Source organism: Herpailurus yagouaroundi, unplaced genomic scaffold, assembly GCF_014898765.1.
Source record: "Herpailurus yagouaroundi ecotype Mexico unplaced genomic scaffold, PumYag 162, whole genome shotgun sequence".
Lineage (NCBI taxonomy): Eukaryota > Metazoa > Chordata > Mammalia > Carnivora > Felidae > Herpailurus > Herpailurus yagouaroundi.
The window spans coordinates 72,880,387-72,895,515 of NW_024412403.1; the positions used below are offsets into that span (position 1 = coordinate 72,880,387).

Below are 15,129 nucleotides of genomic sequence, written 5' to 3' on the forward strand. Positions count from 1 at the left end.
TGCAAGATCAGGACCTGAGCTGAAGTCAGGCAGATGTCAGTCAGTCAGTCAGTTGGTACAAATGCTTAACCTACTGAGCCACCCAAGCACCCCTAAACTTTTTTTTAAAGCTTATTTGAGAGAGTGCGTGCACATGTATGCATGTGATCCGGGGGTAGAGTGAGAGAGAGACAGAGGGAGAGAATCCCAAGCAGGCTCCGTCCTGTTAGCACAGAGCCTGAGGTGGGGCTCTATCTCACAAACCTCCAGATCATGACCTGAGCCGAAATCAAGAGTCGGACACTCAACAATCGACTGAGCTACCCAAGTGCTTCTCTTTTTAAAAAAATTTTTTTAAAGAGACAGGGAGAGAGAGCAAGTGGGGGAGAGGGGCAAAGAGAGAATCCCAGGCAGGCTCCACACTCAGCTCAGAGCCTGAAGCCTACTTTAGATTCCATCCTCCTCTGTCTGCCCCTTCCCCACTTGTGCTCTCTCAGGAAAAAAAAAAAATTAAAAAAACAAAACAAAACATGTAGAGAAGACAGTGATCCCGGCCATGATGAAAAGGAACTTACTCTTGACATACTATCTTGGTTTCTATTCTCTACCTCTTCTCTCTCATCTCTACTTTTATCTTCTGCTTAGTCAGAATTTCTGCTTATTCCTAACTTTGGTTTATTCTTGTTGTATCAGCACCACAGCCTGGATTACTGCATAATATCCTAAACTGAACTGACCCTGAAGCCCTTTTCTTAGAAACAACAGAGAGTGACTGTCAGCAAAGCCTTCCGGGCTTTATAGAGAACAAGTAAGAACAGGTTTCTTCTTCCAACTTGGTAAGGTTCCTCAAGACATCCTAGGATCTGAATTAACCAATGTCATTTGGTTACACTACACTTGGATTAGATCATATGTGGGCTTCCTGAGGCAGGAGGCTTGACAAGACAACCAAGATCCTTTCCAGGTAAGTAATCATGTCGGCAATTTTCCTACTTCTTTGTTACTTAGTAACTCTGAGTCTGATTACTTCTCCTCCTCCAAATTTTAATGTCATTTACTACATAAAGTATTACCCAATTATCTTTTGCTCAATGTCTTATAATTTATACAATGGAAGGGCATTATTCAAAATATGACAATAGGCGTTGAGGCAGGCACTTGTTGGGATGAGCACTGGGTGTTGTATGTAAGCCAATTTAACAATAAATTATATTAAAAAATATGACAAACATTAAGAATGACAAAAATGAAGAAACAGGATTTTTTTCAACCTATAAAAAGTTCTGCTGCAGTTTTTCAAATTTTTTATTGGATTTAAAATGCTTTTAAGGGATATACAGATACACAACTAGTTTGATCAGCTACTAATATATTTTGGTATCCCTTTATTTTTGTACTCAACAGCCAGTTCACCTTTTCTCCATGTTCAACACTTAGTTTTGGTAAAATTTTGCCATGTTCTTCTTCATCTGTTACTAGAGCATGAGTATTTCTACCCTGCTTCGTATAAGCTGCTTTTTTAGTTTTCTTCCTGTGGGTATGTTTTGTAGGGCTCTTCTGTTTTTTTTCAACTTCACTGCTTACATCCCACAACATTATCTTCCCATCATTCCCTCCAGTAAGCAGCATATAGGATTCTGGCAGAAAGCAGACCTGGGATACTCCCAAAGTGTGGCCCTTAAATCCCAGTTCTTGTTCACACTTAACTCCCACCACCCTAAAGATTCGAACCTTACCATCTTCTGCACCACAGCTAAAAATATTGCCACATGATGCTACAGACACAGAGTGGGCTAAAGCAGGGTTTAAAAGCTGACCAGGTGATTGTGGGCTTTCCATCTCTTCTGTTTCATCTTCCTGCAAATTTGTAATCCAGAGTGGCCGTGCTTTCTGAAGGTTCCACAGCATCACCTTTAAATAAGAGGAAGTTATGCAGTCAAACAGAGGCCTAGCCATTTTGCTCGACTATCATGCTTATTCCACTTGTAATAAAGTCATCAAAGTAGTCTGATAATAATTAGTATGATACATTTCTAGCAATATTAAATTTTTAAAAATTCAGCTGGCACCACAATGTGCCAGTGGAAAAACTCAGACGCCAATGTACAATAAGGTAGAAAACAAGATCTTGAATAACTTGGGATTAACAAACCCATCAAACTGTATGTAATCCACATTCTTGAGCAGTTGCATTTCTTTAAGTCACTGTACCCTCATTTCTACAAGTAAAATAGAACATTATAAAACTTATTAATTTTAGTCTATGCTGGCTGCAAGTCAGAAAGCCTGTCAACTAAATAAATGAAATCTGGATTATCACTGAAATGATTTGTATCTGGGATGCTTTCTCTTTCCTTTCATACAACCTAAAGTACCCATTTTAGAGGCTTACCTCAAGTTCCTGTCCCTCTAGGAAGGCTTTCCTAAATATTCCAGCCCACTTCTCTCTTGCCTGTATTTAATTTCTATGCTATTAATTAACATATACTATTAGCTTGTCAGTTTCTTGAGATTTAATTCACCTTAAACATTTTTTTGTAAATTTTAAGTAGGCTCCACGCCCAACATGGGGATTGAACTCACAACCCTGAGATCAAGAATCATGTGCTCTACCAACTAAACCAGCCAGGCATCCTGAGATTTAATTCATCTTTGCTTAATACCTGGAAAGAGCAAATATTCCATACCTATCTGTTGATTAATTTGACATCCTGGCATATGTGGGTTTTTTTGTTGTTCCCTACCATGATTTTGGACCTACTGAATTGATTTAAATGAAATGCTAATTAAAACCTGTTTAAAACAAAACAAAAAACTTTGTGAATTGATTTTACTCTATAATCTAGTGATTCATTTTCTTCCCACAGCAACCAATTTGAAAAGGAAAATATTCTTCATACTTTCAGAGAATAGACAGCTTTATTTTACCATCTAGTATTATCCCTTAATTATTACTCACGATTTAAAATAGACACTAGAATAAGCATGGTTCAGTCAAAAGCACAGATCTGAACTGACAAGATTACTACTGCTGACGAATATTAAGGATTTGGTTTTCTATTGAAGGTAACTGCCCTCAACTCAGCCTCTGAAAGAAGTGACCTCTAATACATTCTGCTTCTATCAAGAAAAGCACTGAAAACTCTTTTAGATTGGATTTATAACATTTGCTAAGTGGTCAGCAGTTGCTATTTGGCTGAAGCTAAAATATTAACAAATTAAAATAAATTAAAGTAAAATAAAGAAATACCAGAAAATATAACAAAGATGTGATATGGACATGCTATGGGAACAAATCTCTAAAAAAAAAAAAAATCTGAACACAAGGCAAATGGCACATTCCAGAATCTGCTAACTTAACTGTCTTGGCAGGTATCCCCAAGTCTTTCTTGCACTACCGTGCATGATGCCTAGATTATATTTTCTGCCCTCTTAAGACATGAACTATACTCAAAGTATTTTCAGCAGCTTAAACATTTTTGTATTTACTGAAATCTAAATGTGTTAACAGCCATCCCAGATTCTACCAGTCCAAGAATAATTTTCAAGTATTGAAGATTTCCAGACTGTTCCTTTCTGGACATTCTCTATACTACTTTACTCTTCCTAACTGCCAAAGATTCCAAGGTGTTTTACAATTTCTCAACCACCTGGTTCAAGTGGTGTCACTCAAAGCAGGAAAGCAAGAGATACTAAAAGAAAAGAACACAAGAGTCTGGAGGTTATGGTCCTACAAAACGTCAGAGCGGGGAGAAAGTGGACAACTGGCAATGTTCAGAAGTGAATGCAATCACATCAAAGTGACCCTGCTCACAAATTCCTCCCCTACAAAAACATTTCTTTCCACAGAAAAGATTCATTTTTAAGGGGAAAAAAAGCCTTCCTGCCATCCTGATCCTTAAGTATTTGTACTAGTGATCCTTCAAACTCCAGAAAAAACAATAAACCTTTTGAACCATTTATTTTCAGATGTGGAAATGAGGGGCAAAAAATCAATGTGTATGCCACAGAAATATATGATGGTCTCAAATTTCCAAAGGTCTTTACAAGAGAAAACTGTATCTGAGTGGTGGCTACACATGTATTTAATGTTCTTCTTATACTTTACACATATATTATAAATATTTTGTAGTTATTTAATAAAAAATTAAGCAGTCTAGGAGCTCCTGGGTGGCTCAGTCGGTCGAGTTTCCGACTCTTGATTTTGGCTTAGGTCATGATCCCAGGGTCTTGGGATCCGTGCTGTTTGCATGGAGCCTGCTTAAGATTCTCTCTTTCCCCCTCTGCCACTCTCCTGCATTTGCACTCTCTATAAAAAAAAAAAAAAGGGGCGCCTGGGTGGCGCAGTCGGTTAAGCGTCCGACTTCAGCCAGGTCACGATCTCGCGGTCCGTGAGTTTGAGCCCCGCGTCGGGCTCTGGGCTGATGGCTCAGAGCCTGGAGCCTGTTTCCGATTCTGTGTCTCCCTCTCTCTGCCCCTCCCCCGTTCATGCTCTGTCTCTCTCTGTCCCAAAAATAAATAAAAACATTGAAAAAAAAAAAATTAAAAAAAAAAAAAAAATTAAGCAGTCTCAAATGTCTTGATAAATCAATTTGTTAAGTTCCCTGCCACTCTAAGTGTGCTTTGCCTAATTACTTAAACCGATGTAAATCAAAGGGTATAATTTTTATGATTTCTGTAATAACAAAGATAGGTACATTGACTATATCTCCTGTGTGTGGCAATAATTCAATTCCTGCCTTGAGGTAAAATGTGTTTGTTCAGAGAGAAAGAGCTCTCAAAATTAACCTTATAACAACTCCATTCCACTTTTATGCCTACAATCTTGGACTCCTTCAGATTAGCTAGTCTTAAAGTTTAGAATAACATCAGATAACCAGGTTTTAAGAAGTAAACTGTTAGATACACAACTTGAGCGGAAGTCAAATGCTTAACTGACTGAGCCACTCAGGCACTCCAAGGAAAGTAATTTCTTAAAAGTTCTGTGTGCTGTCTTACCACTGTTAAATCACAACCCAATGCAGAAATTAATCTACAGTGAATATTTAGGTCTTGGCAGTCAAATCAAATAAGCAATTACCTAAGCCTCCTTTTCACAAAATATTTAGGTTGTTCTATATTGCTCTCTAGCAGTTGCCTGCCACTAGAACTTCTCTCCCAGAACTGACGGCAAAATAAATTCTAGATGCCCATTTCTTATCTAATCTGAGAAGTATATAGGTCATTTTTGCACACCTAATTGTTTACTGCCATGCCTAGTATATTAATGAACCAGAGATTGGAAACTGGTACAGCCTAAGGTTGAAAGAATGACTAGTCAAAGAGACACTGTACAATCTGCCTACTCAACACAGATATCCACCTGGATGTGTAGGTCTTTTGTGTGTGTGTGTGTGTGTGTGTGTGTGTGTGTGTGTGTAGGTCTTTTGGTATAACCAAAATAGGCAGATTATCACCACGAGGGTAGAAAATGTAGGTTTTTAAGGGCTTGGTCAAGACATAGGTGTGGATAAAGAGTTTATAGGTTGTAGGGTCACTGTGCCCCTCAAATGCAGAATGATTCCCAACAGAGGAATTATAGACATTTTTGGTAAGACAATTCTTTATTGTTTAGGGACTGTCCCAGTGCTGCTGGCCATCCACTGATCCTGCCTACTAACTACCAGTAGCTTGGGGGAGGGTAATGGCAGTCATTGTGGAAACAACAAAACCCAGCCTCGTTTATTTCTAACTTATGAGGGGGTGTAGTGGGTAGAGAAGGGAGTGGTAAAGACTGCTGGCCAAAAAGGTAGAATGATAAAGCCTTTGATGATATTAATGGAATCACAAAGTCTTGAAAGATATTGTACACAGTAAAGAATATAGACTAGGGCACATGGGTGGCTCAGTTGATTAAGTATCCACCTCTTGATCTCAGCTTACGTCACAATCTAATGGTTGGTGGGGTCGAGCTGTGGATAGGGCTCTGTGCAGACACCGTGGAACCTGCTTGGGATTCTCTTTCTCCCTCCCTCTCTGACCCTCCTCCACATACTCTCTTTCGCAAAATAAATAAATAAACATTAAAAAAAAAGAATAAACACTTATAACTGTGCAGGACACACAAGTCATTAATAAACAATGGTTCTTTTTCTAGAAGTCGCCTGTTTGCAAACCAAGAACCTTTTCTAACACATTGCTGATGATCTCCTGCTTGAGATCTCCTGTTTGTGATACCTCTGGTGTCACAGAAAAAAAATACAGCCTTTGGATCCAGAGAGACTCAAGTCCGAATCTCAATTCAGGCAGCTATATGGATACTTAATTTGAACCTCAGTCTCATTTCTAAAAAAGTAACAGTAATTATCAGGGTATGATTTGAATGAAAACTAATATGTAAAGCACTGGCAAGTAGTAAGTGCTTATCAAAGAGAAACCATGATTATTCTCACTCCAGTGATACATTTATTTTTAACTAGGCTTCATGCCCAGCATGGAGGCCAACGTGGGGCTTAAACTCACAACCCTGAGATCAAGACCTGAGCTGAGATCAAGAGTTGAGTTGGACACTTACCTGACTGAGCCACCCAGGCACCCCTACAAGATTTACTTTTAAGAGGAAGTACATCTGGGGGGTCTGGGTGGCTCAGTCGGTTGAGCATCCGACTTCAGCTCAGGTCATGATCTTGCAGTTTGTGAGTTCGAGCTCCATGTTGGGCTCTGTGCTGACATCTCAGAGCCTGGAGCCTCTTCAGATTCTGTGTCTCTTTCTATGCCCCTTCCCCACTCATGCTCTGTCTCTCAAAAATGAATAAACGTTAAAAAAAAAAAAATTAAGAGGAAGTACATCTGCTATGGGAAAGTTCAAGCTATCTGAAAGCTTTCTTTTATTAAACCAAACCAAAGCCTGCTTCCCATGACTTCTATTACCACTAGCACATTCCACTTTTCCCCCTCATGAAAACTAAGAATTAAACAGTTCCATTTCCAGGGCGCATGGATGGCTGAGTCAGTTAAGCATCTGACTCTTGGTTTCAGCTCAGGTCATGATCTCACAGTTCATGGGTTAGAGCCCTGCATTGGGCTCCATACTGACAGTGTGGAGCCTGCTCGGGATTCTCTCCCCCCCGCCCCAGTTCATGCTCTTTCTAATAAATAGATAAATAAAAAAATAAACACTTCCATTTTACCCACATAACGGGGTTTCTTGCTATATCCACTCTTCTGACAGACTTCCTCTGGATTTGGTCTAATTTGTGATGTGATGTTCCTTTTAAAACTTACTCAAGGCAATGCTCTGATCTTGGTCACCAATATACAATAATTCAATTAATACACGACAGAATTTTAAAGGAAGAACAATAAGAGATTCTCTCTCTCTCTCTCTTTTCTTTTAGAAAAAATAATAGAATTTGTAGAGAGCGGGCAATAGTCTTCAGCATGCTCCTTTGTTTAAAAAGATGTTTAGGGGCGCCTGGGTGGCTCAGTCAGTTCAGCATCCGACTTCGGCTCAGGTCATGATCTCGCAGTTCGTGAGTTCAAGCCCCGTGTCGGGCTCTGTGCTGACAGCTCAGGGCCTGGAGCCTGTTTCAGATTCTGTGTCTCCCTCTCTCTCTGACCCTTCCCTGTTCATGCTCTGTCTCTCCCTGTCTCAAAAATAAATAACCGTTAAAAAAAAAAAAAAAATTAAAAAAAAAAAAAAGATGTTTAGAATCAAATATTTGAATTCTCAGGTTTTATGACTGTCTTAAGCACAGAGAAAGGAAGGCTAAAGGATAAATGATTACTTTATGAATAAAATCTACTTGGCTTTGTCAAGTTAGCATTAAACATGCAGAAATAAAGCTCATGCTTCATACACAAATAAGACACGTTAGAGAACAAAAAATGCAAAAATATATTTAACCTGGTCAGTAATTTGATCGTTACCAAACCCATTAAAAATTACCCAAGTACTCTCTGCAAAATATTCATTACCTGCATATCCAGTCCACATGACACCAGGCTCTGAGGTCTTTGAGGCCGAAAAGCTACAGAAGAACAGATATTGGAATGTCTCTTCAGTGATCTGCTAACTTTCTTATTTTCCAGATCTAGGATTTTGATTGCTCCGGAGTCATCAGCAGAAGCCAGCAGGTTTTCAGTTTCATTCAATGAGAGACAATTGATCTCTTCTTCATTCACATGAAAATGGTCCAAGGAACCTTTGAGTGACCGGACATCCAGTAAGCTAATGGTTTCTCCATGTGAAGCATAGAGCTTAGTGGGGCAGGAGGGAGAGAATAAGACACTGGTAACATCATCAGCCCCTTGGAAGCGTTTATGTCCTAATGGAGTCCCATCTTCACCCCAAACCATAAGATCACCACCCTCTGCTCCAGAAGCGACTAGGCCTTCTTGACTTGCATTCAGGCAGAGAATAGGTGAAGAATGTCCACCAGTCCACTTGACTGCCATTATGGCCCAGAAGACACTGTGGAGAGGGGGAAAAAAACTATAATCTCTTATTTAAGAACTTGATGGGAGGAGACAAATACAATATGCAGTATTTCACTTAAATATTTAAAAAGATATCTAAAAAACCTTAATTTAAAAAAGGACATTTGAAGATCAAGTCTACAAAAGTTTAGTTGCACACAGGATTGGGTACACCTGGCTGGCACAAGCCTAAATGGACTTTCTATGCTATCAGGGACCCAGGCAAACCTTGTCCTCTAGCATCTGATATGAGGTTCACATTAGAATAAATATCATATATTTAAATTAGTAAAAATTCTTTTTAAAAGAGAGATGCTTGGGGCACCTCGATGGCTCGGTCGGTTAAGCATCCGATTCTTGATTTCAGCTCAGGTCATGATCTCATGGTTTGTGAGTTTGAGCCCCACATCCGGCTCTGTGCTGACAGTGTGGAGCCTGCTTGGGATTCTCTCTCTCCCCTCCCCCATCTCTGCCCCTCCCCCCCTCAAAACAAACAAACAAACTTTAGGGGCATCTGGGTGGCTCGGTTGAGTGTCCGACTTCAGCTCAAGTCATGATCTCAGTTTGTGGGTTCAAGGCCCGCATCAGGCTCTGTACCGACAGCTCAGAGCCTTAAGCCTGCTTCAGATTTTGTGTCTCCCTCTCTCTCTCTTCCCTTCCCCCACTCGTGCTCTCTCTCTCTCAAAATAAACGTTAAAAATAATTAAAAATAAATAAACTTAAAAAAATAAAAAATAAAAGAGAGCTGTTCAATTATCAAGTTATATCTTTTATATGAATAATGTTTTAGAGAATGAGCTCTGGAGCTAGACTCTCTGAGTTTGAATAGCTCTACTACCTATTATTAGCTGGGTGACTTTGGTCAAGTTACTGAACCTCTCTGTGATTCATTTTCCTTCTCTATAAAACGGGGGTAATAAAAATAATAGCACCATTTCACAGGATCATAGCAAAATAATATGTGTAAAGCACATATAACAGTGTCTGGTACATAATGAGGGCTCAACAAATACTACCATGATCACTTTTCCCATTAAAAAAAAAAATATTTTAATGCAATCTCTACACCCAACATGGGGCTCTAACTCATAAACCCAAGATCAAGAGTCACATGCTTCACTGACTGAACCAGCCAGGCACCCCTCACTTCTCCTATTTTTATTAGGCTGGTCAAAGTGGTATCATGTATCTACATCAATGGTCCTTAAAGTATGGCCTCCAGACCAGCAGCATCAGCATAAACTAGGAACTTAGAAATATAAATTGCCCAATACTACCCTAGAGAATCAGAAATGCTGGGGTTGGGGCCTAGCCATTTGACAATAGTTTAAAAAAAAATTTTTTTTAGGGGCGCCTGGGTGGCGCAGTCGGTTAAGCATCCGACTTCAGCCAGGTCGCGATCTCGCGGTCCGTGAGTTCGAGCCCCGCGTTGGGCTCTGGGCTGATGGCTCAGAGCCTGGAGCCTGTTTCCGATTCTGTGTCTCCCTCTCTCCCTGCCCCTCCCCCGTTCATGCTCTGTCTCTCTCTGTCCCAAAAATAAATAAACGTTGAAAAAAAAATTAATAAAAAAAAATTTGTTTTAACATTTATTCATTTTTTGAGAGACAGAGCGTGAGCAGGGGAGGGACAGAGAGGGAGACACAGAATCCAAAACAGGTTCCAGGCTCTGAGCTGTCAGTACAGACCCGGGACACAGGGCTTGAACTCAAGAACTGTGAGATCATGACCTAAGCCGAAGTCAGATGCTTAACTGACTGAGCCACTCAGACACCCAACCACTTGTTAACAGTTTTTAACTTGTTAGGATTCTCTGAAATTTCAGAAAATGATGAAAAGCCATAAATGATTCATTATATTCATAAAAGCATTCAATAATGCTTTTAAAGTACTCGGGTATTTTTAAGTTTATTTATTTAAGAAATCTCTACACCCAACATGGGGCTCAAACTCACAACCCTGAGATCAAGAGTCACATGTTCTATTGACTGAGCCAGCCAGATGCCCTGTACTCATGTATTTTTAATTACTTTATCACCCACTTAACACTTAACAGCAGTACTTATGTGTGAAATTGAGATTCCTGACACACTAGGCATCCCAGATTTATATAATGAAACTGTCATATATAATACCACCCTGCCTTAACTGCCTGTTGGATAAAGCAAAAAAAGGAAATCAGGGCAATTTATATAACTCTAAATGGTTAGAGAAAAGAAAGCAAACAAACCTACTGGGAGAATTTATCTAGTGAGAAATTGCCATTGCTGCTTTCATATTTTCAGATATGAAACCTGAATTTAGTCCAATAACACAGAGATAAATTTCCTAATATTGTTCTGAAAAATGATTTAAAATAATCTGGCAATCCGCCCGAAGTTTCTATTCCTGACACAAAGCTTATTTCCTCCCATTTTTAGACACTCGCACATACACAAAATCACTAACTAAACTGCAAAAAAATCACTAATCTTTTAGTAATCAAAGTAACGGGGGGGGAGTAACAGAAACATGGTCACATAAACAGATATAGCAATTTTCATAAAGATGACAAAATAGGAAAGACAAAAAGATTTATTTAAAAAAAACATTTATTTCAGCAGAAGCACTGAATTTGTATACAGACGAAACTAAAGACTGAAGTAAATAAGTTTTAAAGGAGAGGTTTGGAGAGGAAATGACTCAAAGAGGTAAAGACAGGGAACTCGGGTAGTTTGATTTTTGCTGACAAGTAATGAAATAGTAAATAATTTTCTACCATAAAAAAAGGCTTTTGCCAAATGTTCCAGATAAAGGAAGAAAAAAAGTACACTTAGCACAATTTGAAATAAATGTTATTAACGTTATTTAGGCTTAGGGACAGTCATCTGTGGTGACTGACTTATCACGTTAACATAGATAAAATGCTACCTTAAAATATGAAGTTTGTATTAACCATTGAAAAGACCAGTAGAGTTACAAATAATTTTAACTTTTTTTTCTTTAGAGAATTGATTATTTCCTACGTTAGTTTTAATTTTTCTACAGTGAATCCACTTTAAAGTCCGGGGAAGTCTGCCCTCTACAGCTTTAGGATTTTGTGTGCGTGTGTTTTTGAATTCCTACTGGGATTTTAAGTTTTCTCTAAGACAAGAATGAGGCAAGGTTTCTAGTACTTCTGTTTTCCCATCACAGATCTACTCACAGGTGACCTAAGTAAATGCCGACTGGTGAAGTTTTTTCGCAGGTTTTCTGCCTAATATAATTTTTTTCTGGAAAAGACTCATTAAAGACACACGTGGTTAAGCTCACCCCAAAGTGTGAGAAATTAGGCAATAAATGGATTTTGAGCTTAAAGGAACTATTACAGACAATACAGCTCCTGTAAATTTTTCCATAATGGAACCAGTGTCTATTGATCTCACAAAACCAAGGTCAGCCCTACCTTAACCTCTACGCACCGGTGTAAAATACAAATTAAACTTCTAATCTCTACATCACATGAATAGTATTTACTGATTACCAAGCTAGTCAGAAAAATAAAAATAAAGACCTATTATGGAGAATGTTAAGAAAAAATAGTTGAAGGGCTCCTGGGTGGCTCAGTCAGCTAAGCATCTAAGTTTGGGTCAGGTCATGATCTCAGAGTCATGAGTTTAAGCCCCACATTGGGCTCTCTGTTATCAGCACAGATCCTCTGTCCCTCTCCTCTCTCTGCCCTTCCCCCGCTTGTGTGCTTTCTCTCAAAAATAAATAAACATTAAAAAAATAAAATTAAAGCAAGAAAAACTGTTGGGAAAGTCCCAGAAATGTACTATACATTGAAGCTTTTCAACTTATGCAGGGTATTGATCACGGGAGTCAACCAGAACCCCGGGGATCACTTGTTTACTTAGTCTACAAAATTAAAATTATTTGTTCTTATTTGAAACATACCCAAAGTCCACTATCAAAAAGTATTAAACATGGGGCGCCTGGGTGGCGCAGTTGGTTAAGCGTCCGACTTCAGCCAGGTCACGATCTCGCTGTCCGTGAGTTCGAGCCCCGCGTCGGGCTCTGGGCTGATGGCTAGGAGCCTGGAGCATGTTTCCGATTCTGTGTCTCCCTCTCTCTCTGCCCCTCCCCCGTTCATGATCTGTCTCTCTCTGTCCCAAAAATAAATAAACGTTAAAAAAAAAATGTTTAGAAAAAAAAAAGTATTAAACAACAGGGGTGCCTGGGTGGCGCAGATGGTTGAGCACCTGACTTTTGATTTCAGCTCAGGTTATGCTATCATGGTTTGTGAATTTGAGCCCCGCATTGGGCTCTGTGCTCTCGGTGCGGGGCCTGCTTGGGATTCTCTCTCCTTCTCTCTTTGCTCCTCCCCAACTTGTGCACTCTCTCTCTCTCAAAATAAATAAATAAACTTAAAAAAAAAAACCGTATCAAACAACAGATTGCTGTGGTATAAGGCCGTGGCAAAAAAATGTAATTAAATCTGAGTTAAATCAAAACAATCTTTCAGAAATGAGCTGTCAGGCCACTGTTTCTTGTTTTTCCTTACTGGGACAGCAAAGCCTACAAGAAATAGGTAAGAGCCATTATCTCCTTGTTCAGGTATCAGGTCAACAAGCTTCTCTTCTCATAGGTAATGTCTAAAGCAATTTATCATAGCCTATTGTGCATTACTCTAATTAGATAATAGTTTCCTTTAACACCTAATGAAATCATGGAGTCAGCAAGGAAAGGTGGGGTATCTTGAGAACATTTTTAGAAAGGGTGGAAGGTGAAGATGGAAGTTCTGAACAGTCAGAAGGCAGGATGGTACTAAATATGGGGGGGGGGCAAGGTCAGGAGGATGATTTGTAGAAAGAAAAGGACCCAGTCATAAAATCTTTTCCTACTTTGAAATTCTGCCTGGGGCACTTGAAGGGGTACTTGCCACAAAGTCAGCTCACTGACTGGGCTGTATTAGCACCAGAATTATCTCATCAGATCCTTCAAAGGCTCCACCTCACCTACACTGTGACAGACAGAATAAATGTCAAAGTCTTTAATAACTGAATGATATCTAAATACTGCTCCAGTTATATTTCCATGTGCCCACACGTCCTTTTCAAGTGTCTGTGACTTCAAAGCTGTTGATTCTGCCTGGTTCTTTGTCCCCTTCTCAGATGGGCCAAACTCTACTTATCTTTGAATAAAAAAAAAAAAAAAAAAATTAAAGTGCCTTCCCAAACAAACTCTGACCTCCTTGGGAGGGGACATCTTGTATGTCCCATAGATGAAAGTTGAAAAATGAATAATGAATAAAACTCCCTAGTCTGAGATTACACCATTCAAACAATATGAGGTAGTCACTATCAGTATAATAAGTATAGGTCAATTTTTTTTCACATGTTTGGGTTTTCCAAAGTTGGTCCTGATGTGGAGAAGCTGGATAGCAACCAAAATGATTGAAAGGCTGTGGCATTAGCACTAGTTAGTAAAGAATCTGGGATATTAAACTGGGAGGAAAAAAACATCTGGGAAGAAGGGACTAGCAAATAATAAACACCATTTACCAGAGAGTAGAGAAGGTAGTTGCTGTTCGTTTTTAATGGAGAATTAGAAATGTATTATACACAGAGGGAACTACTGAAAAGATTTCTTACCACAGAAAGGCAAGACAGTGGAGTTGACTACTAAGGGAATCTGTGAGTCTTACAATAATTACCCCAGAGTTGTTTTGATAATTATATAAAACTCGAATCAAAGACCTGGCACAATGCCTTGTTCACATGATGGTTATTATTTTCTCTCACTAAGCATTCTTTAAAGGCTGTCAGAAAACTTCTGGCCACCTAGGAAAATGCAATATAACCAAATAATGCTTAAATTCTTTCTCTTCCAAGAAGTCATCTATAATTACAGCCTCCACATCATTCTCCCTATTGGAATGTCCAATTATATAAAAACACGCTGCCTGGATCCGCCTACTAATCGGGTTAGCAGGAAAGACTGGGAAAGGCTACATTTTGTCCAAAGAAAGGAGGACTTAATCAGCAATTACTCGGCACTTTCAGGCTATCGAAACATTTGGGCGGGGGTGGGGGGAGGTGGTGCGGGGATTCAAATATGATGACCTTATTTTCCAAATACACGCTAGGACTCAGGTTCTGATAAGTGCCAGTACCAACAAAGAACAAAAGGGCCTGACCAGGAGAAGACGACCTCAGACACCGAAGGTAAAGAAAGAAGATCCAACTTAAGTAGAAGGTGGCGGAGCTAGGACTTGGCTAGCAAGGAACTGGAAATTTCATGTGTTAGAGTGGAGTCTGAAGCAGGGACCTGACACAGGAAAACCTCACAGGGAAAGGGGCCCAGGAAAGCAGACGAGAGACCACTAGACCAAAAAAAGGAAAAGACACCGAGGAACAGCCACAAAGCCACAGATGCCAGCCTCATACCTGCGCTTCCCGCTTTCCTCCTCGGCGCCTCGTGATGACCTCACCTGTGGGCGCCCAATCCCATCTAGCGCTGGGCGCGGGGCGCCTCAGCCAAACAGTCACATCCGGGGCCGAGAGGAACCGCGAGCGAGCTGGGCGTGCGCCCTTGCTTCGTGCCCTCAACCAGTATGGCGGAGCCACGGGCGCGCCGCGGGGAGGCCGTGCGAGTCGGGCGGTTCCGACGCCCGCGCTGAGCCGGGGAGGAGGGGCGGGGGACGCCCGTGCGGCCGGTGCGTCTGCCCTCAGTGAG

The 15,129-nt window shown here is 40.1% G+C and overlaps 1 protein-coding gene across 1 annotated transcript; it reads right to left on the reverse strand.

Annotated features, from left to right (window-relative positions):
* Nucleotides 1-1,266: 1,266 nt before the first annotated feature.
* WDR53 (WD repeat domain 53) lies at nt 1,267-15,054 on the reverse strand. The gene is made up of 3 exons (XM_040484859.1): nt 14,841-15,054; nt 7,936-8,431; nt 1,267-1,890 (listed from the first exon to the last, which is right to left on the reverse strand). The coding sequence occupies exons 2-3, from the start codon at nt 8,413-8,415 to the stop codon at nt 1,294-1,296; spliced, it is 1,077 nt and encodes a 358-aa protein (XP_040340793.1). The 5' UTR covers nt 8,416-8,431; nt 14,841-15,054; the 3' UTR covers nt 1,267-1,293.
* Between the last annotated feature and the right edge of the window lie 75 nt (nt 15,055-15,129).

Coding starts and splice junctions, on each gene's coding strand:
- WDR53 (XM_040484859.1), bottom strand. CDS start 8,415: ATGGCAGTCAAGTGGACTGGTGGACATTCTTCACCTATTCTCTGCCTG. Junction 1,891..7,935: donor CATGTGGACTGGATATGCAG/GTAATGAATATT, acceptor TCTTATTTAAAG/GTGATGCTGTGGAACCTTCA.